This window comes from Mandrillus leucophaeus, unplaced genomic scaffold, assembly GCF_000951045.1.
Source record: "Mandrillus leucophaeus isolate KB7577 unplaced genomic scaffold, Mleu.le_1.0 Scaffold317, whole genome shotgun sequence".
Lineage (NCBI taxonomy): Eukaryota > Metazoa > Chordata > Mammalia > Primates > Cercopithecidae > Mandrillus > Mandrillus leucophaeus.
The window spans coordinates 1,399,423-1,424,444 of record NW_012103332.1 but is presented as its reverse complement, the minus strand read 5'-3'; the positions used below and the strand labels follow the sequence as shown (position 1 = coordinate 1,424,444).

Sequence of the window (25,022 nt, the reverse complement as noted above, 5' to 3'; positions counted from 1 at the left end):
TGACTTCTCATGGTGTATGCCTACCACCCAGAAGACAGGACTAGATGCTGTTCAGTGAATGCATAAAAGGCCTTCCTCTGTTTCTGGAGGGGTTGCCACGTGTCAGGACCTGTGCTACAATCTTCACCAGCATTGTCTCATGTAGTCCCCACATCACAACAATCCCATGGGGCGTGATAACTATTATTATATCCATTTTGCAGATGAGCAAACCACGTCCCACAGGAGATTGGAGAACTTGCCCAAGGCCACATACTCATAGGAGTCCCCGAGCCAGGGGTCAGCCAGTGGAGCCCAGACCCTTGCTCATAATTACTGTCTGTCTATAACCAAAGCAGCCTGGCCCAGGGCTCACCCCTTACCAAGAGCTGCTAGGTAGGGCAGGCAAGCCCTTGCTCCTGCCCTGGACTACAGAGGCAAGGCTGGGGCAGTCAGGAGCACTGCGTCCAAACTGGGCCTGGGATTGGACGCCCTCTAGTGTCTTCATGAGCCCAAGCCTGCAACTTGAACCAGTTTGTCTATTCCTGATGTATGTATTCAGCAAGCATCTATTGAGTGCCTAGGCTTTATCCAGCAGTGAACAAAACAGACCTACAAGGATTAGCCCTGCATTTTAATGGAGGACACAGATCAGAGACAAATAAATATAGAAAGCTTAGTAGTGATGACTCTGGTGAAATAGAACAAAGCAGGAACGGGGAGGGTGACCAGTGAGAGAAGGGCTGAGCCCAGCATGAAGCATGGGAGTGACTGGGGCAGATCCCTGGGGAAGGACATCCCCACTCTTCCCCAGTAATGCCTCTGTGGGCAAGATTTGCCTAGCCTGGCTTCTTTCTTCTCCCTTCTGGCCCTGTCTTTCTCCTTTCAAATCTGTATCCCACACATCCCCCCTCTCCCTCCCCACTGGATGCCCCTAAATTCAGGTCCTACTCTCCTCCCCTCTAGACCACAGCATCTATAATGTCTGGTTCTTATATCCATAAAATTTCAATCAATTCATTCAGCCAGTGTTTATGGAGCATCCACAATGCACCAGACACTAGAAATGAGTCAGACGGAGTCCATGCCTACAAAGAGCTCACTGCTAGTGGGATGTTTGAGGGAAGATTGTGGTGGCTGTGAGATAAATGTGGCCTGTAGGCCAATAGGGAGCCCAAAGGCAGAAGGGCCCCAGGGGGCTGCCCTAATGCAGTGAGAGAGGGCCATGGAAAGCTTTCTGGAGAAGGTGGCATCCACCTTGGGGTCTGGAGGACAATTAGCCAAATGGAAGGGAAGAAAAACACAATTCCAGGCACAGGGAATAGCCAGTCCAAAAACAAAAAAAGAACAAGAGGGAGCTCAGCACATTCAGAAACTGAGAGTCATTTAATAAAGAGTGCCAGAGGTGACAACAAGTGATGAGGTGGATGGTCAGCTGGGGCCACACCCACCTGCACACATCTACAGTTTGAGTCACATCTGCCCAAACATCTTCCTTTTTTAAGTTTTATTTTAAATTCTGGGGTATATGTGCAGGGTGTGCAGGTTTGTTACGTGGGTAAACATGCGTTATGGTGGTTTGCTGCACCTATGGACCCATTACTTAAGTATTAGGCCCAGCATGCATTAGCTTGTTTTCATGATGCTCTCCCTCCCCCTGCCCAGGCCCCCCAACAGGCCCCAGTGTGTGATGTTCTCCTCCCTGTGTCCATGTGTTCTCATTGTTCCGCTTCCACTTATGAGTGAGAACATGCAATGTTTGGTTTTCTGTTCCTGTGTTAGTTTGCTGAGGATAATGGCTTCCAACTCCATCCATGTCCCTGCAAAGGATATGATTTTGTTCTTTTTTATGGCTGCATAGTGTTCCATAGTGTATGTGTACCACATTTCTTATGTGGAATTAACCACATTTGGGTTAATTCAATATCTTTGCTATTGTGAATAGTGTTGTAATGAACATACACGTGCATCTATCTTTATAATGGAATGATTTATATTCATTTGGGTATATACCCAGTAATGGGATTGCTGGACAAATGGTATTTCTAGTTCTAGGTCTTTGAGGAATCGCCACACTGTCTTCCACAATGGTTCAACTAATTTACACTCCCACTAACAGTGTAAAAGCATTCCTATCTCTCCACAGCCCCACCAGCATCTGTTGTTTCTTGACTTTTTAATAATCGCCATTCTGACTGACCTGAGATGGTATCTCACTGTGGTTTTGATTTGCATTTCTCTAATGATCAGTGATGTTGAGCTTTTTTTCATGTTTGTTGGCCACATGAATGTCTTCTTTTGGGAAGTGTCTGTTCATGTCCTTTGTCCATTTTTAATGATGTTGTTTGTTTGTTTGATTTTTATAATTTGTTTAAGTTCCTTGTAGACTCTGGATATTAGACCTCTGTCAGATGGATAGATTGTAAAAAATTTTCTTCCATTCTGTAGGCTGTTTTCTCTGATGATAGTTTTTTGTTTTTTTGTTTTGTTTTGTTTCTGTGCAGAAGCTCTTTAGTTTAATTAGATCCCATTTGTCAATTTTTGCTTTTGTTGCAATTGCTTTTGATGTTTTTGTCATGAAATCTTTGCCTGTGCCTATGTCCTGAATGGTATTCCCTAGATTTTCTTCTAGTGTTTTTATAGTTTTGGGTTTTACATTTAATCCATCTTGAGTTAATTTTTGTATAAGGTGTAAGGAAGGGGTCCAATTTCCATTTTCTGCCTATGGGTAACCAGTTCTCCCAGCACCATTTATTAAATAGAGAATGTTTTCCCCATTGCTTTTGTCAGGTTTGTTGAAGATCAGATGGTTGTAGGTGTTCAGTCTTATTTCTGAGTTCTCTATTCTGCAAACAAGGAAGGCTGAAAGTACACAAAGATAAATTTAATAGTTCTTGAAGTCATGTCATCTGGAATTGTAAAGAAAGTCTTTGAAGCTTGTCTCAACTTTGTTGTCCAGTCTTCAAAATAGCCACAGGGGAAACCATTAATTCAGCTGCCCTTTGAGTAGATGCCCTGGAGTGGGAGCTGGGAGAGAGAATTTCCCAAGCCCCACAGAGGTGACCCTGGAGGTGGGTGGCACAGTTCTATGTGTCTGTTTTTGTACCAGTACCATGCTGTTTTGGTTACTGTAGCCTTGTAGTATAGTTTGAAGCCAGCCTCCAGCTTTGCTATTTTTGGTTAGGATTGTCTTGGCTATATACTGCCCAAACATCTTTCTAGTGCTGTGCTTTGGCTGGGTCACTCCAAGCCTCTTGGTGGGAAGGGGCCTACCATGATGGAAATTGCTCTGATTTGGAAGATAGGAAGTTGAAGGTTTGAATTCTACCTCTGCTGCTTTCTATCTGTATGACTTGAACAAGTTACTTCACTTCTCTGAGGCTTAGTTTTTGATTCTGTAAATGAGGACAATAATATTAATACATACTCCATGGAGTTAATGCAATGATTAAAAGAGACACTATATGTAAAGGACTTTGTACCATTTTCTACAAATGGGAGCCATCCAGTCAAACAATGGATCCTGTGTCCACCAAATGAAGCCCTAATCCCTCAGTCTGGCCTTAAAGCCTCCTGAATTTGGGTTCAGTCTCCAATTTTAACCCATTCTATCCTCTAGTGCCATTCAACTGCCCACATCTCCCTTCTGCTGACTATCATCCCATAACCCTCTTGCCACTCCCTGGGCCTGGAATCACCTCTCTCATCACCCCTCTCAATCCATATCCCTCAGCATTCAAGAAAAGCCTAATTCAAACAAAAACAAAAAGGAAATAGCATTTTCACAGCCCTTCTAAAAATGGAAGTGAGAAGAGAAGCTGAATGCCACGTGAGCTTTGGCTCCTGACAAAAGCTTTCTCTTCCTCTGTTGAATTTTCACATGCTCTGAGTGCCTTCGATCATGTGGAGGGGCCGTGTCTTCTTGCTTCCCTCTGACTTCACCTTGACTGTAAACCCTTAAGGGGCTGGGCCACTCCTTTTCAGATTCCCCTTTCTCCCCTGGCACTGCCCAGCATAGAGTAGGCATCATTAATATTGTCCACCAACTTAGGCATTTGATAGGGACAGTTAGGCAGCGTTTTATATTAACTTATTTGGATAGAGGATGATATCTGGGGCTGGTGAAGGAGGAGCCTATTTTCCAGGCAGAAAGGCCTATTTTACATCTTTAGTGCCAGTCTGTGCAGTTTTAGCAGAGCCTGAGTGACTTGGGCAGGCGCAAGGCCCAGGGGAGATGCAAATTCAAATGCTGCACTTCAATAACTGGATGAGACAGATGTTGCTTCTGGCAGATTTCGAGTTCTAACATTTGGAACAATAAGGCTCCTCTCATGTATAACTTCCTTGACTTGGGGCTTTTTCAAGCAATGTCCACTGATAATGATTCCTTTCCATGCTTTAAACACTGGGGTAGAATATAACCCAGTTAGCCCTGGTTCCTGCCTAGAAGGGCGTGGTGTTGAAGTGGGACAATACTTGGAAATAAATTATCTCCCTGCCTGCCACCAAACTCATCTAGCTGTCAAGTCAGACCCTGAATATGACTCAGCCCCTCCCCAAAAGCCAGAACATCCACGTTTCTTAGGCCCAGGCTACAGTCCGGTTGTGCGGCTCAGTCACAGCAAATGGAGGCTGAGAGTATAGACCAGGGATTCACTAACAAAAACAAATCTCAAGGGGGCACTTGAAACTCCAGAAACGGAACCCCAAAGGAAAAGTATTCGTAGTTCAACTTCATATTTGTCTTAAATTTTAAATTATTTTAGTCAAAATAATGCATGCAAATGATTTTTAAAAATTCAATGCTACTAAAAGGCTTATAGTGACAAACAGAGGTCCATGGTCCCACCCCCTCAAGCTCCCTGTCTGCTCTCCAGAGGCAATCTCTTACAACTCTTTTACCTGTTATTTGATAATTCCACCATATTTTAAAATAATTGATAATAGAACTACTTCTAAATTCATTTTCTTTAGACATTATCCATTGGTGTCTAAGGTTGAGACATCAACTTGATGATTGAGGCCTTAGCATTCTTTTTTTTTCTGAGACAGAGTTATACGTATCACCGAGGCTACAGTGCGGTGCAGTGGCACAATCTCAGCTCACTGCAACCTCTGCCTCCCAGGTTCAGGCGATTCTCCTGCTTTAGCCCTCAGAGTAGCTGGGATTACATGCCCCTGCCACCACACCTGGCTAATTTTTAAATATATATATATATTTAGGAGCGATTGGCCTAAATCTCTACTAAAGAGATTGGCAAGGCTGATCTCGAACCACGTTGGCCAGGCTGATCTCCAACTCCTAAACTAAAGTGATCCACCTGCCTTAGCATTCTTCCAGCACCATCCGTCCCTTCCCCTTCTCTAACCTATAAATACACATGTAATACGATTTTTTATTAGTTCAGTGGTTAACATTTATATTGGCGTGACTATGTACCGATTACTTTCCTTTCTCATACAACCTTTTGTTTTTCCTGGAGTTATTAATTCCATCATTGTTTTTTATTTTCTTATTTGCTTAGTTTCCTAAGTACCTACAATTAATTTTTTCAAATTCTCCAACATTAAACACCTGATAATAAATTTACAAAATTCTTAAATGTATCACAGATGTTCTATCAACTTTATTTTTGTACCTCAGCCCTCTAACCTGTTGCTTTCATCTAAATGGGTCGTTTCTGGACAGGTCCTGATGCAGAACAGTCTTTCTGGGATTTTTGCCTCTTTTCTGGGTAGAAACCACTGGTTCCTGGACCCTGTGTTCTCCTCTTCTTCTTCTTGTTTCTGTTTGTTTTTTGTTTTTAGGTTTCTTTTTTTTTGTTATTATACTTTAAGTTATGGGATACACGTGCAGAACATGCAGGTTTGTTACATAGGTATACATGTGCCATGGTGGTTTGTTGCACCCATCAACACGTCATCTACATTAGGTATTTTCTCCTAATGCTATTCCTCCCCTAGGCCTCACCTCCGACAGGCCCCAGTGTGTGATGTTCCCCTCCCTGTGTCCATGTGTTCTCATTGTTCGACTCCCACTTATGAGTGAGGACATACAGTGTTTGGTTTTCTGTTCCTGTGTTAGTTTGCTGAGAATGATGGTTTCCAGCTTCATCCATGTCCCTGCAAAGAACATGAACTCATCCTTTTTTTCTTGGTTGATTTTCTTGTTGTGCTAAATCATTTCCTGCAATACTTTCCTAAGAAGAAAACATGCAATGAAGACAAAGCTCTTGAGATCTTCCATGTTTAAAAATGTCTTTATTCTATACTTACACCCAATAGATAGTTAGGCTAGCCATAGAACTCTTGTATGAAGATAATTTTCCTCAGAATTTTGAAGGCATTGCATCAGTGTCCTGTAGCATCTGACACTGCTGATGAGAAATCTGATGCCTTTCTTATTTTTGATCAGTTATATGTGAACTGTTGTTTCTATGCTAACTTTTGGAATCTTATTTATCCCATCTTTTGAAATTGTGTAATTACCTCCACAGGTGAGAATCTTTCTCTTTAATTGTGCAGAATTCTCAATACTCATTTCCTTTCATTCTAAATCATTATGTTACTACTTTGATAATTTTCTCCTCATCTCCCATTTTTCTATTCTTGCTCTCTTTCTCTGAAACTCCTTGCAGTCAGATAATAGGCTGCTCTTCTAAGTTTTATTTTAGTATTTTCTGTCCTTTCCTTCATCTCTTTATCATTTTGTTCTTTATAGAAGATTTTCTCAAATCCATCTTCCAACTTATTGACTGTATTTTTATTATTTTATCATATTTTTAATTTTGAAGAGCTTCCCCCCCCCATTCATTTTTCATGGAATCCTGTAATTGTTTTTTAGATATATTTACAACTATATTTTAGAGGGTATTACGGTTAGGGTATATTGTCCCCTACATTTGTTCTGTGGCTACATTTTTGTCTCTTTGCTCCAGGTTGCTTTATCTTTCTGTTGGTTTCTTTTTGCCTTTCTCCTTTGTGTTAGACACTTTTTCAGAAGTGTGGTTCTCCCATTCATGTTTAAAAAGAAGGTGAGCAAAAGCTGTGGGTGGCCCCACAAGTCAGTGTGTGAATGCCTTTTCTCTTTGGAGGTTTAGATTCTCCTCCAAAGAATGGGAGATGCCTATTCTGGGAGCAGATTCACTGCCAGTGACTGAGGGCTCTGAGATTTATTTTCCTGCTTTTGGCCTCCTGTTTTGCTGCTCTATCTGATATGTCCCAGCCTGGAATGACTGTGGTTCCATTGATTGTGAGAATGAACCCCACCTTCTGGTTCCCATCAAGAAGTGGATAAAGGGCATGGGGTCTAAGGGCCTGCCACCCAATCTCTGTTTTCATTCCCACCCTCACCCTGCCTTTGGTGGGTCCTCCATGCGTATGTGTGAAATTTTGTTACGTGTATATGTGTGGTGATTAAGTCAGAATATTTTAGGTGTCCATCACCTGAATATAATACATTTTTGTTAACTTTAGTCACCCTACCCTACTATCAAACATTGAATTTATTCCTTCTGTGTTTATACCCTTTAGCCCGCTTCTCTTTGTCTCACCCCATCACTATTCTGTCTCTGTTATCTCTTTACACTCTCCACATCTATCTGATCAAATTTTTTAGCTTCCACACGTAAGTGAGAGAGAACATGCCATATTTGTCTTTTTGTGCCTGGCTAATCTCACTTTAGTTAATGCCCCCCAGTTCCATCCACGTTGCTGTAAATGACATGATTTCATTCTTTTTAATGGCTGAATAGTATTCCATTATGTATATATACCAAATTTTCTTTATTCATCCATTGGTGGATACTTAGGTTGATTCCACATCTTTATTATTGTGAATAGTACTCCAATAAACATGTGAGTACAGGGATCCCTTTGACGTATGGATTTCTTTTCCTTTGAGTAGTACCCGGAGGTGAGATTGCTGAATTGAATGGTAATTGTATTTTTAGTTTTTAGAAATCTCCATACTGTTTTCCGTCACAGCTGTACTAGTTTACATTCCCACCAACAGTGTATAAATTTTCCTTTTTCTCTGCATCCTTGCCAGCATCTGTTATTTTTTGTCATTTTAATAATAGCCATTTTGACTGGGGTGAGATGATATCTCACTGTGGTTTTGATTTCCATTTCTCTGATGATTAGTGATATTGAGCATTTTTTCCTGTAAGATTGCTTGAGAACCAAGCAAGGCAGAGGACTTCCAAACCTTTTGAAAAATAGAAAATGTTTTAGGAATAGGGGAAGGAACATTTCTTGAAAGATGACCCATGGTGGGGCTCTGTGTGGGTGCTTCTCCCACATCCAATTCTCAAAGCCACTTTTTGTGTGGTAAGTGTTGTAGCCTTGGAAGTTCATCTCATTATTATTTCCAACAGAGAGAAATGAGAGGGTAATCAAAAGAGCCCATGTTCTTGAGATACCTGTTATTGTTAGTGTTGCAATAGAATCAGAGCATGAATGCGCACCAAAAATAGCAATTCTAGACCAACACGTTTGCTGCAATGAATTGAGCCATCTTACTAGCTGGCTTGTACTCTGTGGGGTCAGGTGTGGAGAGGGTGACATTGACCCTTATGCCCAATAGGTAAGGTTGGTAAGGCAAACACTACCAGCCATATGCTCCTCACCCCAGGATTCAGTAAAGCTGTGGCCTGCTGGGTCCTTCCCAGGGGGCGGTTGTTGGGAGGGACAGGAAGGTCAAGGAAACTCCATGAACATCTGCTGAATGTCGCTATTTCCCTGTGAGGCCCCACTCCTAATCAAGCAGGAAGCATTCAAAGATGTAACAAAGCAACCTTACTGAACGTGAGTGCAGGCTTCACGATCTTGGTGTTTTTGTAATAGCATGAGTTATTGGAGTCAAGCTTGAGTGATCACTGATGAGTTGTGTATAGGACCTGCCATAGAGGAGAGTGACAGTTTCAGCCTGATAGAGTCTGCATATAAATTCCCTATTCAGCTAGCAACTGCCACCAGAGGGAAGGGAAGGTGGCAAGGCGGCATTGCTTTGCCCCAAGAACTGCAGATCTGAGGAATAATGTCAAGGAAAGAGCCCCAAGCAGGGATCAGAAGAGCCAGGCTCTTGTTCTGCCGGACCCCCTAATTTCTCATGTGCCTTTGCGTGAGTTACCTGACCTTTACAGGTCTCCATTTTCTCTTCTACGGACTGGAAATTATAATCATACTTTGTGGGAAAATATTATTTATAACACTATAAAACATCAGCCCTCTAATAGGATAACATATAGGAAAGTTTTAGCATTTTTATAAAAAGTATTTTAAGAGCAGGAGTGTCTGTTGTTTCAGGGATTTCTGTCTGTAGCTGGAGCATGTCTTATCTGTGCTGTCATTCATCCTCCCCAACACACATTCTGTAAGCAGGCATTTATTAAACACCTGCCTTGTGCCTGACACTGGGCAGATACATAAAGGAACAAGGCAACAGGTGACCTGAAGGTGACCCTTCAGGAGCTCAGTCTACAGGGAATCACACCCATAAAAAGCACATTGCTATGCAGAGTAACAAGTGTCTTAATGGAAATTGGTACCAGATAGAGAAGTCATCCATGGGAGGGATGCTGTAATGTAAAGGATGAGTAGATAGATGTGCTGCAGAAAGGGATTCTTCCTAAAATGGCCCAGCAGCGTCCTTTGCTAAAGCTAGATTTTACAGGAAAGTACACAGACGGGCCTAGGAGAAGTTTCAATTGACTGACTAATGTTTGGCCAAGTAAATAATTTTTGTCAGATATGTGGATGGACATGAAGATTTGGAATCATGGGCCCGTAGATGTGTCTTAGGTTGAGTTCCCCAGAAAAGAGACCCTGAGATGGAGATGTGGGCAGGAAGCTGATTGGAGAATGAGCTCAGATCAATGCCTGCAGGGGAGAGAAGGGGACAGGATTCAGCAGAGGGAAAAGGTGAGCAGCCATCAGCCCAACAGAGGTCTCAGTTGAGCCCACAGGGAGCTCTGGAGCTGGGATGGCCCATCAGAGTGTGATAATTTGGAGGTGGGGGAACAGATCTTTATGCCCCCACATCAGTCAGCCATTGGATGCAGTTTGTTCTTGGGGAGGGCTGGGTAGCCTTGGTGGAGGAAACATCCTTCAAGGGCACTTCCAGGGGACAGGCCCAGCCGTGGTCCATAGCCAGCAATGCTCCCAGCAGCTATAAGATAAGCCTGTCAGTTCTGGATTATGCACCACCATCCGCTGCAGGTGACGCAGGTGTTGGGGAAGCCCTAGGTCAGTGGCCATCAAATAGCTCTACATTAGAGTCACCTGGAGAGCTTGAACAACCCCAGCACCTAAGCCGCATCCCCAGACCAGTTAACCCCAAATCTCTGAGATTGGGGAATGAGTATCAGTAGTTTGTAAAAACTCTCCAAGTGATTCCAATGGGCAGCCAAGTTCAAGAATCACTGCTCAGGGGATGTGTGCGAGACGAATGAGAGGAGGGCTTGCCTCACAACCCTGGATAAATATCCCGAGAAGCTGGAGGAGAACCAGGGAGAGTGTCATGGAAGGCAAGGGGTCGAGGGTGGGGGATTTAGAAAGAAGTAAGTGGCCACCTCCAGCAAGAACGTACATGCCTGAGTGGGAGGAGCAGCCAGCTGTTCTAAAATGTTCCCAGAATTTGTATTAATCCTGTATGGTGAGGTGATGGACATGGAGGCAACTGTGTTTGAAAGAAGAATTTATTACTCACAGTTCCCTGGAGAAGGGGCATACCACACCATGCAGGGCCACGCGGGGAAGCACTGGGATCAGTCAGGAGGCAGAAGGAGGGAGGGGACAGCCTGCACCAGAGCCTTTATTGTGGCCTGATGGCAGGAATGAGTGAGCAGGGGAGGCAGGCTTAGGGTCATGTTGCCAGGCTCTGGGCTACAGGGCTGTTCCCTCGTTGTCTGATACTTGCCTCTGGAGTGACCTGTGGGAGGGGAAATGTTGGCTCAGAGTGTGAGAGTTTGATGAAGGAAGTGAATGGAGTATAGACTTTGGATTGGTGGGTTTGCATAGGAAAGGCGTGCTCTCAGGCAGGGTGTTTACTAGCTCTAGGAATTATTAATAGCTAGGGAGCTGCTCATAATAACTGCTCGGGAAAGGTCGGTCTCTCTGAAATCAGAAAGGTCATACAATATGAAAACGTAATAAAATACAGAACACGTAAAACATGATTAATACTAATACACTAACCCCATGGCCACCTAGGTTGGGGGTCAGAGTGGGCTGGATTTAGCCTCAGTTCACCCCCTTATCAGGGAGCTGAGTGCTGGGTGCATCTTTCACAAATACACAGAGTAGCCTTGACCCTGGATCCCTTGAGTTGCAGCGGAGAGACAGAAAGAGATGTACATCTTGCAGCAGAGACAGAGAAAGAACACCTGCCAACCTGCAGGCTAGGAGAACTGCAGGGGCGAGTGGGTGGTCCCAAGGTTGGGACACTCCAGAACCCTCAGAAATTGTTCATGAGGGAACATTATCAGTGTTACACGTCCGTTGGCCCCAGTGTCCCAATGTACAGCCTCACACACTTGGTCCCTAGAGGGGTCAGACACTGGCTAGCAAGCGGGGGGGAAGGACAGTAGGAAGGAGAAGAGAAATAGAGAAGTTGACCATCTACCTCCCACCCTACCTCTTTCCACTGCAGGCTTCCAGCCTAAAGCAGGCTTGGAGGAAGGGGTATGGGAGATGGAAGATGTGTCAGTCAATCCATTCAATTTGGTTGATTTTGATTATTATTTTGTACTGGCCATTCTGATGTCTAAATTGAAATTGTGATTCTAGGATAGGACCCTGCTCAGTTTGAGCAGAAAAGACATGAGCCCCTAGAATGGGGCAGGGAAATAAAGCCCCAGGAATTAAATTTTACAGAAACAAGGAGACAAAGATCAAGGTTGTATTTAGATAACATTCTGGACTGTTCTTAGGTAACACAAAGTTACATTTGTAACACACTTAGCAGGGAGCTGGGCACGTGGAGCCCACTTGATCAATGTCAGCCATTATTAGAATAAGAGCCTACATATGAGAAATATAAAGAAGAGCATTTCATTTAATGCCCCAAATAGCTGTGTAAGGTAGGGCTTGCTCTTCCTCTTTCCAATCCAGCAGCATGGAGCAATGGCCACCTCTGGAGCCCTTTTGCTGTCAGTGGCATAAGTGGCCCAGCCAGCATCAATCCCCTCGCCATGCTCCCTTGTCTGGAGGCCATCAGCTTGTTGGAACACCCTTAGAAGAACTTGACTTGGGGTAAGAGTAATGATTTCAACTCTACTTAGACATCTTTTGCTGATTCATCATCGTCCAGGACGATATTATTTATAGACTAATGTAGTTTGTAGCTTGGGGGAAATATGACCTAGAAGTCTATTTAAAACATGGAAACCTTGTAGATTAAAGAACAAGATAATAGAGTTATTGCAAAGCCCATTCACCTGACCTGACTGGGAGTTAAAAATCACCTTGGCCAACAAGACGGTTCTTTTCTTTCCTCCTGAGTGAAATAGCAGGTGCAAAGACTCTGCCCGTGTTCTAGATGGATGCTCTAGGGCTTTACCAAACCCAGCAGGCTGAACCAACACCACACTCATCTTTGAGGTTGTCATTTGGTGGCACCTCATGGTCTTGTGTCAGGCGAGTAATATGCGGTTTTTTAAAACATGTCTTCCTTTTTTAACAGCCCCTGAAAAAGACACTCAGAGGCCACTGTCTGAAAATGGCAAGGGCTGTTCATGAAAGGGACCAGTGTGTAGGAAAGCCCTTTCTCGCGCTGAGTTCTTCCTTCAATAGACATGTATTGAACCGCTACGGTGTGCTGACAGGTCTCTGCCTTCAGGCCATGCACATCTAATGTAAAATGCTGAGGCCTCAGCTCTGTGTTGGGACCAAGTGCTCAGGAGCTCCACCGAGGGCCACTGAGAGTCTTAGGCCTGGGTCAGGTGGAAGAAGGTCAGACCAAGCTCCTGGCCCTTCCCCTGAGTCTGGTGGCCTTGTGGCTCCTCTCTGGTCACTAGGTATGTCTTATCAGGCCTCCTGGATCTGAATTCAGACTCTGGGATCCCAGACTTGGTGGCCAGTCGTGCCTCTATGACCGAGTTGTGGCCTCAATGAGCCATTGAACCCCTCTGTGCCGCAGTTAATATTTCTGTATAGTGGAGATATCACAGGCTGTTTGTCTGCGAGCTGTTGTGAGGATGAGGGCTGATGAACTATCCAACGTGCTTGGTAATAAAAGCCGCTCTTTCCTGTTGAACACCTACAGTGTGTGCAGGCCTGTGCTCAGTACTCCGGACATCCATTCATGGACTAAATCTTCCCAACAGCAATCCTTCCTAGGAATATGTGCTGACATTGTCCCCATTTCACAGATGAGAACTCTGAGGCATAGGCATTTCAATAACTTGCCCATGGCACAGTGAGTGGAGGTAGAGGCAGAATTCAAATCCAGACCGCCTGCAAGAGAGCTGTGCCCATAACCACTCACTAGGTTGCCCTGACCCAGGCTGCAAGCCCCTGCTCAGTAAGAGTTGCTGATGGCGATTACATCTTTACCACTGTCATCGGGAGAGAAAACGTGCATGTTCATTGTCAGAAATTCTTCCATAAAGCACGGGGCGTAGCAGAGCCTTTATTGTGGCCCCAGGGCAGGAGTGAATGAGCAGGGGAGGCAGGCTTACTCATTGAGATGACGTGTGTGCAGGTCATCCAAGCTACTTTTATTATCTGGGTGGGCCACATGTATAATATGGGTGGAAACCCTTCATTCAACACACACCTACCCACACACCAAATCACACTTTTCTTGGTAGAAGATGAGGGGAATAATCTCTCCTAACTACAACACCCCTCCCTGCAGCCAGCTAATATCTCCAGGAAATCTCTGAACACTTGGTGGAAAAAGCCAGGTTCACAGACGCCGCTGCTGGCTCAGCTCAGTCCCTCTGGAGTAAACTCTTATCTGAGCTCCACTCTGGACACTCCCGACCCTCACCTTTTCCACTGTTCACCCCAGGGATGCGTACAGAGTGGCCACTGCCACTGTCCTTCCCCAGTTCAGAAATGTTGGCATCCCAATCCGGGGGCTGCCCCCCTGAGGTTTAAAGAATCCGCCTTTTCTCCAGAGGTAGAAATAAGACCGTAGTCACCCATGTGACCCCCCCTTGAGAAAGAGTCCACATGTCCTTCTATTTAAGACACCAGGGATCAAAGGCTATGCCACAAATTTGATAACAGCCTTTCAGCAATACGTCATGCAATGTTAAATGTCCCCACTGACTGTAAGATTCCAAAAACACTGAACTGTAGATTCAAGGAAATAGAGAGTGTCCATCTCAGCTAGTGCATACACCCCTCAAAGTTTCCTGTTGTCCTCAAGCCAAGTCCAAGAGCCATGGAAAGGCAGCAAAGCCACCCATGACCTGACTTCTGCTCAAGGCTCCAGCTCAGCTCCCACATCTCCGGCGTCCCCTGTCCTTGTGTTTCCACTACAGTTGTTGTTCCCCAATGAGCCTGGGCGGATCATGCCTCTGTGTGGTTGTACATGCTGTTCCTACTCTGGGGGTGCCCTTCCACCCAGTGGCAGCTCCACAAACACCACCCCTGGGAAGTGCCCCCTCTGTAATGATGCTGTGGGAGAAGATTGGGCTCGATTTCCACCTGTGTGGCTCTTGGCTGGGAGGCCTCAGCACAGGAATCGCCCACCACACCTTTAATGTGCCAGCTGTGTGAGGGGCGAGTGGCTGTGCAGTGGAAGGAGACAGCTGTGGGAAGGGCTCACACCACCTGGCACATGGTAAGAGCTTCATGGGGTTGGTTCCCTTGTGTTTTCTCAGATCCTGTTTTTACCCTTACTGAGACGGGAGCGAAACCCCTAGAGAAAATAAAATCAGCAACACCACACGCGGGCCTAGTGGAAATTCCACTTCTATGTATGTTGGGGTTTTTACTTCCTGGTCTTTCTTTTTAATCAAGCTATGACACACATACCATCAAATTCATCCTTTTAAAGTATACAACTCAGTGGGTTTTGGTATCTTCGTGGAGTCGGGCCACCATCAGCCTTCCCTAATTCCAGGGTGTTTGCATCACCCTAGATGAAACCCCACACCTATGAGAAGTCATCCCCGCTCCTCTGTCCCCAGCCCTCTCAGCCCCCCAGCAGCCCTAGCCTACCCCTCCCAGCCTTCTAACGAGAGCTCCTCCTGAAAATGGAAAGCCAACATTGGCCTTGCCAGTTCCTCAAAGGGCGTTGGAAGGGCTCTGCCGGCTGATGGAACCAGAGGAGTTTTGTGAATAAAAATTATTATTAGGTACAGAAAAGGGAATCAAATCTAAGGCACCGCTTAGATGGAGATGAGGACTGGACCAGCTGCTGGCCGTGTGCCCCCGGCACGTCCCCACTCACTCTGGGGCCTGGGGCCCTGCTGCTGTCCCCTCATGGGATCATAGAACTTGCAAAAGTCTCCATCACCATGGACCTCAGTAGGGAGCAAGGCTTGAGAGAGCAGAAGAGGGAAGCCCTGACTCCCAGCAGGCAGCTGGGGGAGAGGTGGGGAGGCTGTCCCCAGGCCCTGCCCGTGCTTTTGCCCCAGGATCCTGAGGGCACCTTCCCATGGGCCCCACCTGAAGCCAACAGAGCCTCTGCCCATCATATGAAGTCTTTTCAGGCCTGAGTGTGTCTTATTTTGCCCTTGGCCATCTCCTTGTACCTTCTTGGGAAATAAACATGTCAAGGACGTGGCGCTGAGGACTTGGTTTTTCCTCCTCATGATCGGAACTGCATTGTGGGTGGGATTCTCTTCTTCCAGTGGCACAGTGGGAGCTTATTTGTAAACTTAGGTAGGAAGAAAGCAGATCACGAAGAACACTACCTTGACGGGCATCGCATTGTGTGCTCTGGGCTGCATTTAAGCTGCACTGCAGGGGATGTCCCTGCTTGGAGTGAGTCAAGTGCCTCTTGAATAGTGCGTGTCACAGGGATCTGTTTGCCTTTCATAGCTGGCTGGAACGTGAAAATTCTCCTCTCCCTAAGGGGTAAGCTGTGCCCCACAGGCTCCCTCTTCCTCATTCCCATGGGGTCTGCAAGAGCTCCAGCTGCCCTCCTTGTGTCCCCACTGACAAGACAGAGATGGTCGAATGTCGTGGGCCTCTAGATGTCTAGTGGTGGTGCCCATGTCACCTCCATGTGCAGGTTCCATTCTCGGGGCAGCCTGGGAGGCAGCCCTGGTGGTGAAGAGAAGGAGACCCTAAGATCCCCCAGGCTCACCATGGTTCCTCAGGGAGGCGGAGTCAAGCAGCTCCTGAGTGGCCTTGGCCAGCCTGAGCCACCTGCTTTTCAGAGCCACCACCCAGGTCACTATCTCACAGGGGACTCTGAGGAGTCTCTGGACTCATGCATGGAAAATGCTGTATACACAGGACTGGTGCCCAACCTGGCTCAGTTCCTTCCCTCAGCCTTTGTTCGTGGGGATCATGCTGGGCAGGAAGATGTTCTGCAGGGTCGAAACCACCTGGTCCAGTGGCTCAGTCCCCTCAACAATGACCAGAGGCCACTGCCCTCAGCAGCATCTCCTTCTCCCGCAGGAGAGTACCTGGCCGTACCTGTTTGGAGTGATTGTGGTCCCTGCCGTTGTCCAGCTGCTGAGCCTGCCCTTTCTCCCGGACAGCCCATGCTACCTGCTCTTGGAGAAGCACAACGAGGCGAGAGCTGTGAAAGGTGAGGGCCCTTCTCTTTCCTGCACAGCTCCAGCCCCTGCATAGATCAGCACTGCAAGGCATGCTGGGACCTGGGCCAGTGGGCACAGGAAGGGGTGCTGTCATTGTTCCTTTTGCAGGCACTGGGCTGGGGGTCATAGGGCACCTTCTCATTTCATCTTCCCAACAGCCTTGCTAGGAGGACAGACAGGGGACACAGAGTCATCCAGGGAGTCTGGAAAAGCCAGAACAGGCAAGATAAGATGCAGGTCCTCTCTGGGCAGCATCTCCCACTACCGCCTCTTTGGTTGTTTCCAGACACAAAGATGAAGCCATCTCAAATCTCTGAGTGGCTTAGGTGCATAGCGGCCCTCCTTCTGCTCCTTCTCCCTTCACTGACTTCCTCTGTCTTAACATTTTCATGCCAGGAAAGGAAAAGATGTAAGCACAAAATGAACACCAGATCCCACCAGGCACTGGTCTGAGTGCTTCTGCACAATGACCCATGGGACCTTGCCAGCAGTCCTTGGAGGGAGGAAGGAGTATACACTCATTTTACAGGAGAGGAAAATAAGGCTCTCAAAGGCGCTTGGGAGTTGTCTCAGGTAGCTTTCTTTAAGTGCCCTAAATGGGGAGGATGCTGAGTCAGATTCAAAGCCTGGCTTTTGGAATCAGAGACATCTCTCTACAGAGCCCTGAAAAGGCAAAATTATGTTGCCTAGAGATAGACAATGCAGAACAAACAATCACATTCTCATTCTTCTAGTTTTATCAAATGAGATGCAGTTGACAGCGCCATGGTTAGTTAGGCATGTGAAGGTAACCAGCACTACCTTCACATCCAGCTCTGCTGTCTGACCTTGAGCAATTTTTTTAAACCTTCTGAGCCTCAGAACCCTCGGCTATAGAAAGGAAATGACCTAAACTTCCCTCATGGGGCCATTGTGAAGATTGAATTAATGGTGCGGATGAGGTTCGTAGTATTATCTGCTGTCCTCATTACTGAGAACTCTGCATTTTAGCTCTAAATTTCACTTATGTCCAAATCCAGGAGAAACCTTGAGAATTACATATACAATTTGTGCAACATCTTTTGAAATTCACACTACCTATTTTCTGAGTTAACAAATGGCATAATGAAATGTTAACAATTGCCTGTATTTGTCTAGCACTTCATGGATCAGATTCATTTTCTTATTTATAATATTTCTCTAAAGTGAAGTCAGAGAAGGTAATTGTTTTTACCTTCATTTTGTAGATGAAGAAACTGAGGCTTACAGAGATGAAGTCTGTTTCCCAAAGCTGTGGGTTTTCGTTTATAGAGATTTGTAGAAACTTTTGAATATATGATGGAAATGATAGTGTTTTCTTCAATGCAGTGATCATACACACAAAATTCTGCCTATGGCTTTGGTGATGGACCTGGGACTTGAGCCCTCTTTTCTCCAGAGGACCCTGGTTAATAACTGCCACCCCCAGTCTTAAACCCATTAGTAACCAAAGGATTGGAACCCAAGGAGGATTTTCCTCCCACACCCCTTGTGCACAGAGAGATACCAGGAAAGGGAAGTAGTGTCTGTTGTACCAGGTGACTTCCCATGTGGCCAGTGAGGAGAAAAACTAACTAAATTTTGGTTCAGGTGGTTGTCAGATGGCAGAGTCTCTGGAGTAAAAAGAAGGTGACTAAGAGAGAGAACCAAGGGGATCTGATTCTAGAAAGCACCTGGGCTGTGCATTGTTGGAAGAGGGTGAGCCTTCCAGCTCTGTCTCTACTGGCCTGGGAGGGTAACCCGCACCCCATCTGGCTCTGCTTGGGAAAAACTCTTAAGAAATGCTTCAATTAAGTACATTTGGAATGAACAGTGCATGCCAATGCCAGACAGTGAAGAAGGTTTTAAAGTTTTATTTCATAGCACAGTAGGGAGTAAGGGAGAAGTTACAAAACATGATAAATATTACATGTGCACTCCATAAAATGAACAAAGATACTGACCTTAAGTTGAAATAGATTATTGAAATTTTCATCTGTACCTATAAAAGTGCTAATTTTATTCCAGACATTCAGCAAGCAATGGATATTTACCATGTTGGGCATTCAGCCAGGTGACAGGGTCAGACAGTGGTATGAAATGACATTCCTGCCCCCTAGGAGTGAGGGAGGGTAAAGGTCTAGTTAAAGGAGATGGACAGAAACACCCAGTAATGGCTCATCTGTATTGAAAACTATTTCATTCTAAGCACTTGACATACATTAGCTCATTAAATCATCACAACCACCATAGAAAGTAGGTCACATTTTTATTCCCATTTTAAGACCTAAAAAAAAAACAAAAACAAAACAAAAAAAAACTGAGGATGGAATAACTTGGCCAAAGACATAAAGCTAGCCAATCACAGCACTGAAGTTTGAATTCTGACCATCTGGCTCTGGAACTTATGATTGTAAACAAAATGCGCTTTATTACCCAGCACCATGCTGGGCACTGTGGGTGATACCCCTTCTCCAGTCTGTTGACAATTTGCGGAAAAGGGGCCCTGTGTTAGTCAACTATTACTGTAATAATGCTGCATTAAAAAACACCCAAAACACATTGGCTTAAGATAATAGTATTCCTTAGTTCACAAACCTATAGGTGAACTGTGTTATTCTGTTAATCTTAGTAATCCTTCTTGGGGCCAGCTGAAGTTCACTCACATGTCTGGTGGTCAGCTGGCTGACTTAGGTTGGCCTTAGCTCTGTTCAATGTACCTCATCCCCAGCTGGCCAGCAGGGCACATTCTCATGGTAATCAGAGAGGAAATGGAAAACACGAGCAGTTTCTCTAAGTTGGAAATCTCCTAAAATCCTATTGGCCAAAGTAAGTCACATAGCTAAGCCCAAAGTCAGAGTGGAAGGGGGCTTCAAAGTTTTAGGATAGAGACATAAATGTAGGGAGGCCACGAACTTGGGCCATCAACACAATCACTTTAGACAAGAGGCCCCTTTCGGGATGTCCCTATCGCACTCCATCCCCACCCCCAGTTCATAGTGGCAGGGAATGAGTCCCATGCCCTGGGTCTTATTTATTTACGCCACTCTTGTCAGTTTAGGAGAATCCCAGCCTCCAGTACCTAAAAATGAGGGAACACCCTAACTTCTACTCTGAGAAAGGGAAACGTATTTAATTAAGTAAAAATGAAATATTACCATAGGGAATGTAAAAAGACAACGTTCAGGAATTAGGGTCAGGGAAATTGCATTGATCAGGACTCTCTGGGATGTAAGAGGTAGAAACTGCATCCAAAGCAGTGTAAGCAAAAGGGGAACTTTTGGCTCCTGTCCCTCATGATCTGAGGGCACCAGTAATGGGCCCTCTTCCTCTTTCCAGCCAAAGTTGAAATCAATCAAGAGATGGATACACAAGTGGAGGAGGTGGGTTAAAATGATCACTTTTAGTGTGAATAAAGACTACTAGGAGATTTTGGCTTTAGGTCTGATAGCCAAGAGAACCTCTTAAGATTGTTCTCCTGAACTGAACTTGCCACCTAGTCATGGCCTCTCTGACAGGGCCCATCCTTGAAAGACTTAGAACATGGAACAGAGAGTGTGCTCTTCCAGCCAGATAGGTCCCAAAAAGAAAGGGAGGAACTAAGCTGTGCGGGCCATTTCTTTCCCCTAGCTTAACCAATTAGGTAAGTTCCCTCTCAACTCCTGGACAGGAGTGAGTGAGGTAAAGAATGACACACTAATGCCCTTCATGAACAAAGCAGTATCAGGAGTGAGCAATACATGTTCTTCCTAATCATAAGCAGTGAAACGGCTGGGTTTCTTTCAGGTATGGTGGGATCCAGGAGCTAAATCCAAGTCATTAAGGTACTGCCTCTCTCTCAACAAACCTTGACATTCTTAGTATTTCATTGGCTTCATTCTCAGACAGGCTTTCTCTACTTGATATAAAGACAACCCTGAGCAGCTCCTACTTGGTAAGACTATCTCAGAAGGAGAGACATTCTGTGTCACACATCATACATTTCACTCTCTGAAGAAAATAATTATAATTGGTTTTTCTTGGGTTACAGCCATCCTTGAAGCAATCACTGCAATGGGAATTAGAATTCCCTGACTGGCCAGTTGCCATCCATTCTGATGATTGGGAGATGGAGGGCTATGAGATTTCATTGACATCTGTACTGAGATTATTGGGAGCACAGGAGGACAGCTTCAAGGAAAAGATGCAGCAAGAGAAAAAAGTACAGGATGGCCATCACCATGCAGAAATGACCCTTTTATCCCATGTGGATGCGCTCTCCCTGGTAGTGCTATGTCCCCTGTCCTCCATGGTCTGTATTGGTCTTTGCTGTCTGAACTCCAACTGGGGATAGACTTGGCAGGGATCTCAGACCACAGCCCACAGATAGGCAGTTCAGAGCAATCTTGATGTGTCTCCTTTTTTGTTGCTTTGTGTATGGGAAGGAGTGTGTTTTTATGGGATATAGCATTTGGGAGCCAATTATTGGCTGGAACCCTGGCCTAAATAGAAAAGGAAGATTATCCATTATTGGTCACCAGTGGAATTTTCATTGGCATTTTGATTGGAGGAAGTTTCTTTCTTTTGTTTTGTTTTGTTTTTGGTAGAGAAAGGCATGTGTATCATGATTAAGTCCTGCTCCTTATGATAAAAAACTCAAAGTAATAGTGTCCTAAACAAAGTAGAAGTTATCTCTGTCACACAGTTTTTAAAAATGCTCAAAGTAGATTGTCTAGGGCTGTTATGGTTCTTCCTGGTATCAGACACCTGGCTCTATTCATCTTTGACTGCCATTCTCACAAGGTCCTTTCATAGCCCAAAGTGGCTGCCATCGTAACTGCATTCCAGCCAGGAGGAGGAGGGTGAGAGGAAGGGACTGCCCGCCCCTTCTGCTCCAAGAATTCTTCTTGGAAGTTCACACACTTTTGCTCCTGTCTGCTTCGACCGAAGGGAATCCCATAGACGCTCCTGACAGCCAGGAGCCTGGGAAATGTCATCATTCAATGCACTGCTGCCACAAGAGTCAGGGTCTGCTCCTGAGGAGGAGGGGAGAATGAATAATGAAACTTGCTGCCTACAGCCTCTGCCACAAGAAAGCAAGCACGCAATGGAAGTGCCTATGGTTGGGACCAGTGAAACTGAGGCATTTTGAGTGCCCTGGTAGCTGACAACGTGTGGCACTGTTTAAACAGCCATTTGAAACTTATTTAGAAATGGGGCTGAGTGGGCACACGAGGACTGCTCCCCTTCAGCTCTGATGCTACCCGCACCCACGGAGCTAAGCAAAAGCCCCAAAGTTTATGGGACCTGCCTGCCTTTGTCAATCCTGAGCACCCCATGGCAGTTTTACTCCCACCCCATGAAGACTGTCAGCCACCTCCTGGTAAAGTACCTCTTGCATCTCATGCCATTTGTTTTCTCGTTTTGTTTTGTTTTGTTTTCTGAGACACGGTTTCGCTTCCTCCCTCAGGCTGGAGTGCAGCAACTCGAACCTGCAACCTTTGCCTTCTGGGTTCAAGCGATTCTCCTGCCTCAGCCTCCTGAGTAGCTGGGAGTACAGGCGCCTGCCACCATACCTGGCTAATTTTTGTATTTTTTTTAGTAGAGATGGGGTTTCACCATGTTGACCAGGCTGGTCTCGAACTCCTGACCTCAAGTGATCAGACCGCCTTGGCCTCCTAAAGTGCTGGAATGACAGGTGTGAGCCATACACCATAGTGCCTTAGGGAATGGCACTGTGCAGCTTCTCTGTGGAGGCACTGGGCCACAGCCTCAGTGGCCTGAGCTGGGTTAAAGGGCTGCCTCAGAGCCCAAAGCTGGCCTGAGACGTTCAGACACAAGGACATACATCAGCAAGTCACAAGTGGGTCCCAACAGTGGCCCTGTTGGAGTCAGCTGACTTCCTTTTCTCCTTTGTGCTAGAAGCTAAAGTGTGTTGACTTGGTTCCATAGGATCTGGTTTTTATTAAGGTAAGAAGGAAGTTAACTCCAGTTAACTCGTGCCAGATGTGAGCTGAAAACACAAGCTTTTTCCCAGACCACTGCAATACTTTACCCTCAAGAAAAGCATAGATTCCTTGGGGTGGCCAGGTCTGAGGTCCAGGTCGTCAGGCCTGCATATGGTGGCAGAGCCAGATGAAGGCCCAGAAGAGGCACAACTGGTGGTTTCAGGTCTCTGCCTTTGAGGACCCACCATGATGTGAGGATGCCCCGACCTTCCTGCTGTCCCAGCTCCCCTCACTGTCCTCCCGCCCATGGCCCAGGATGGCTGCCATCGTGCCAGCCTCCAACCTGTGCAAGTCTTATCTGAACAAGAGAAGACGCAGGGGACAAATAACCAATCCATTGACAAGCCACTGAGGGGAAGAGGGAGCAGCCTTATTTGGGGTGACAGATTCAGAACCAAATGGGAGAAGCCACAGGGATGCAGATTTTGATTCACCTTAAGAAAGGAGATGTAAGACTGTAATGGGCTGTTTATGGAGGTGAGAGTTTTCGTTCCAGAAGGTGTTTGAGGACTGGACAGGGATGGGAAGAGCCACTGGAAACAGAGCCAGAAGATCACACTGAGTCACACTCCTGCTTTCCTGCCTACCAACCTTCTCTGGGCTTCGGTTTCCTAATAGAAAAAAACAAAACAAAAAAAAGAGAGAGTGCTCATAACTAGAGAAAGTTCAAATGAAGCTGGTATGTGTGAGAGGATTGTCTGCTTCTGTGCTTTGCACTTCTGCCTCACCTTGCATTGGAAGGAAGGTATTCTATGGCTAAAATGAGTTTGACTTTTTTTTTTTTTTTGCTCTGGGAATAGAGAAATTTTTAAATGTTTTTGGGGGAGCTGGGAATCACTCACAACTTAAGCTCTTAAAAATCCGCTGTTGTCAGTGATACTGGAGCATTGCCTGTCGTTCATGTTGACATGGTGGCAATCACAGGGATTCATCTGCTAGGCCAGTGTTACCCACCACTCCCTTTCCTGACCATCTCCGTACCCTAAGCATGTTTTCTTATTACTGTTTCTATGTTGTCGTGTATGGTTGGTGAAATAATGGTCCCCAAGTCCATTACTTACACCCATGTCTCAAGCCTCAGAATCCGTGAGTGTGTTACCTTCCATGTCAAAAGGGCTTGGCAGGTGTGATTACCTTAAGAACCTTGAGCTGGAGAAATGATATTGGATTATCTATGTGAATCCAATGGAATCACAACGTGTTTGAGTGAAAGAAGGAGGCAGAAAAGGCAGAGAAGGAGATGTGATGATGGAAGCAGAGGTCAGAGAGAGAGAGAAAGAGAATAGAAAGGATGCTATACTTTTGGCTTTGAAGTTGGTGGAAAGAGGCCAGGGCCCAGGAAAGCTGGAAAGGCCAAGGGAACAGATTCTCTATTTCAAGCCTCCAGAAGAAATGCAGCCCTGTTGACCCCTTGCTTTTAGCTCAGTGAGACCCATGTCAGACTTCAAACTTCCAGAACTGTAGGGTAATAACTAAGTGTTGTTTTAAGCTAGTAAGTTCATGGTTGTCTGTTTCTATAGCAACAATGGAAAGCTCATACATCACATTAAGGGAGGAAAGTAAGCTAAGGTGGGACTATAATGTTTCCTTGGTTTTTGTTTTTGTTTTTGAGACAGAGTTTTGCTCTTGTCGCCCAGGCTGGAGCGCAATGGCATGATCTCAGCTCACTGCAACCTCCACCTCCTGGGTTTGAGTGATTCCCCTGCCTCAGCCTTCCAAGTAGCTGGGATTACAGGTATGCACCACCATGCCTGGCTAATTTTGTTATTTTTAGTAGAGACAGAGTTTCTCCATGTTGGTCAGGCTGATCTCGAACTCCCAACCTAAGGTGATTCACCCACCATGGCCTCCCAAAGTGCTGGGATTACAGGCGTGAGCCCCCGCACCCGGCCTCCTTGGTTTTAAATATAGTTAAAACATTCCTTATCTCAATTCTCAAAATTGCTGGAAAATATTATTTCTAATATTTTTTCTTTATACAAAATAACTGGGCTAAAGGTCTTTATGCATGAGGCCTTTAAAGCTTTTTCTTGTAAATATAACGTTTGTTATTACTACAATTTATCAAGTGCCTGTGATACACACGGTGCTTTGCTTCTGGATCTCCAATATGTCTCCAAAACTTTGGAGACAAGGAAATGACCACTCAGAGGCTGAGTAGCTTGCCTAACATACCACGGATAGTTCGTGACAGAAAGATTCTAACTCAGTTTGTCTCATTCAAATCTGAATTCACTGAAGTGCAGGGTGCTGCCTTCAGCATGTGTGTCTCTTATTTATAAGACATAATGTGCACATAAAGACAACCAATAATAGCAAAAGATCGGCC

At 45.5% G+C, this 25,022-nt stretch overlaps 1 protein-coding gene across 1 annotated transcript in view; it reads left to right on the top strand.

Moving 5' to 3' along the window:
- Positions 1-25,022, top strand: part of SLC2A9 (solute carrier family 2 (facilitated glucose transporter), member 9) — a 195,429-nt gene that overhangs the window by 61,602 nt on the left and 108,805 nt on the right. Inside the window, 1 exon segment of the mRNA XM_011987830.1 lies at positions 16,567-16,699. Within this exon segment, the coding sequence (XP_011843220.1) occupies positions 16,567-16,699 (133 nt within the window).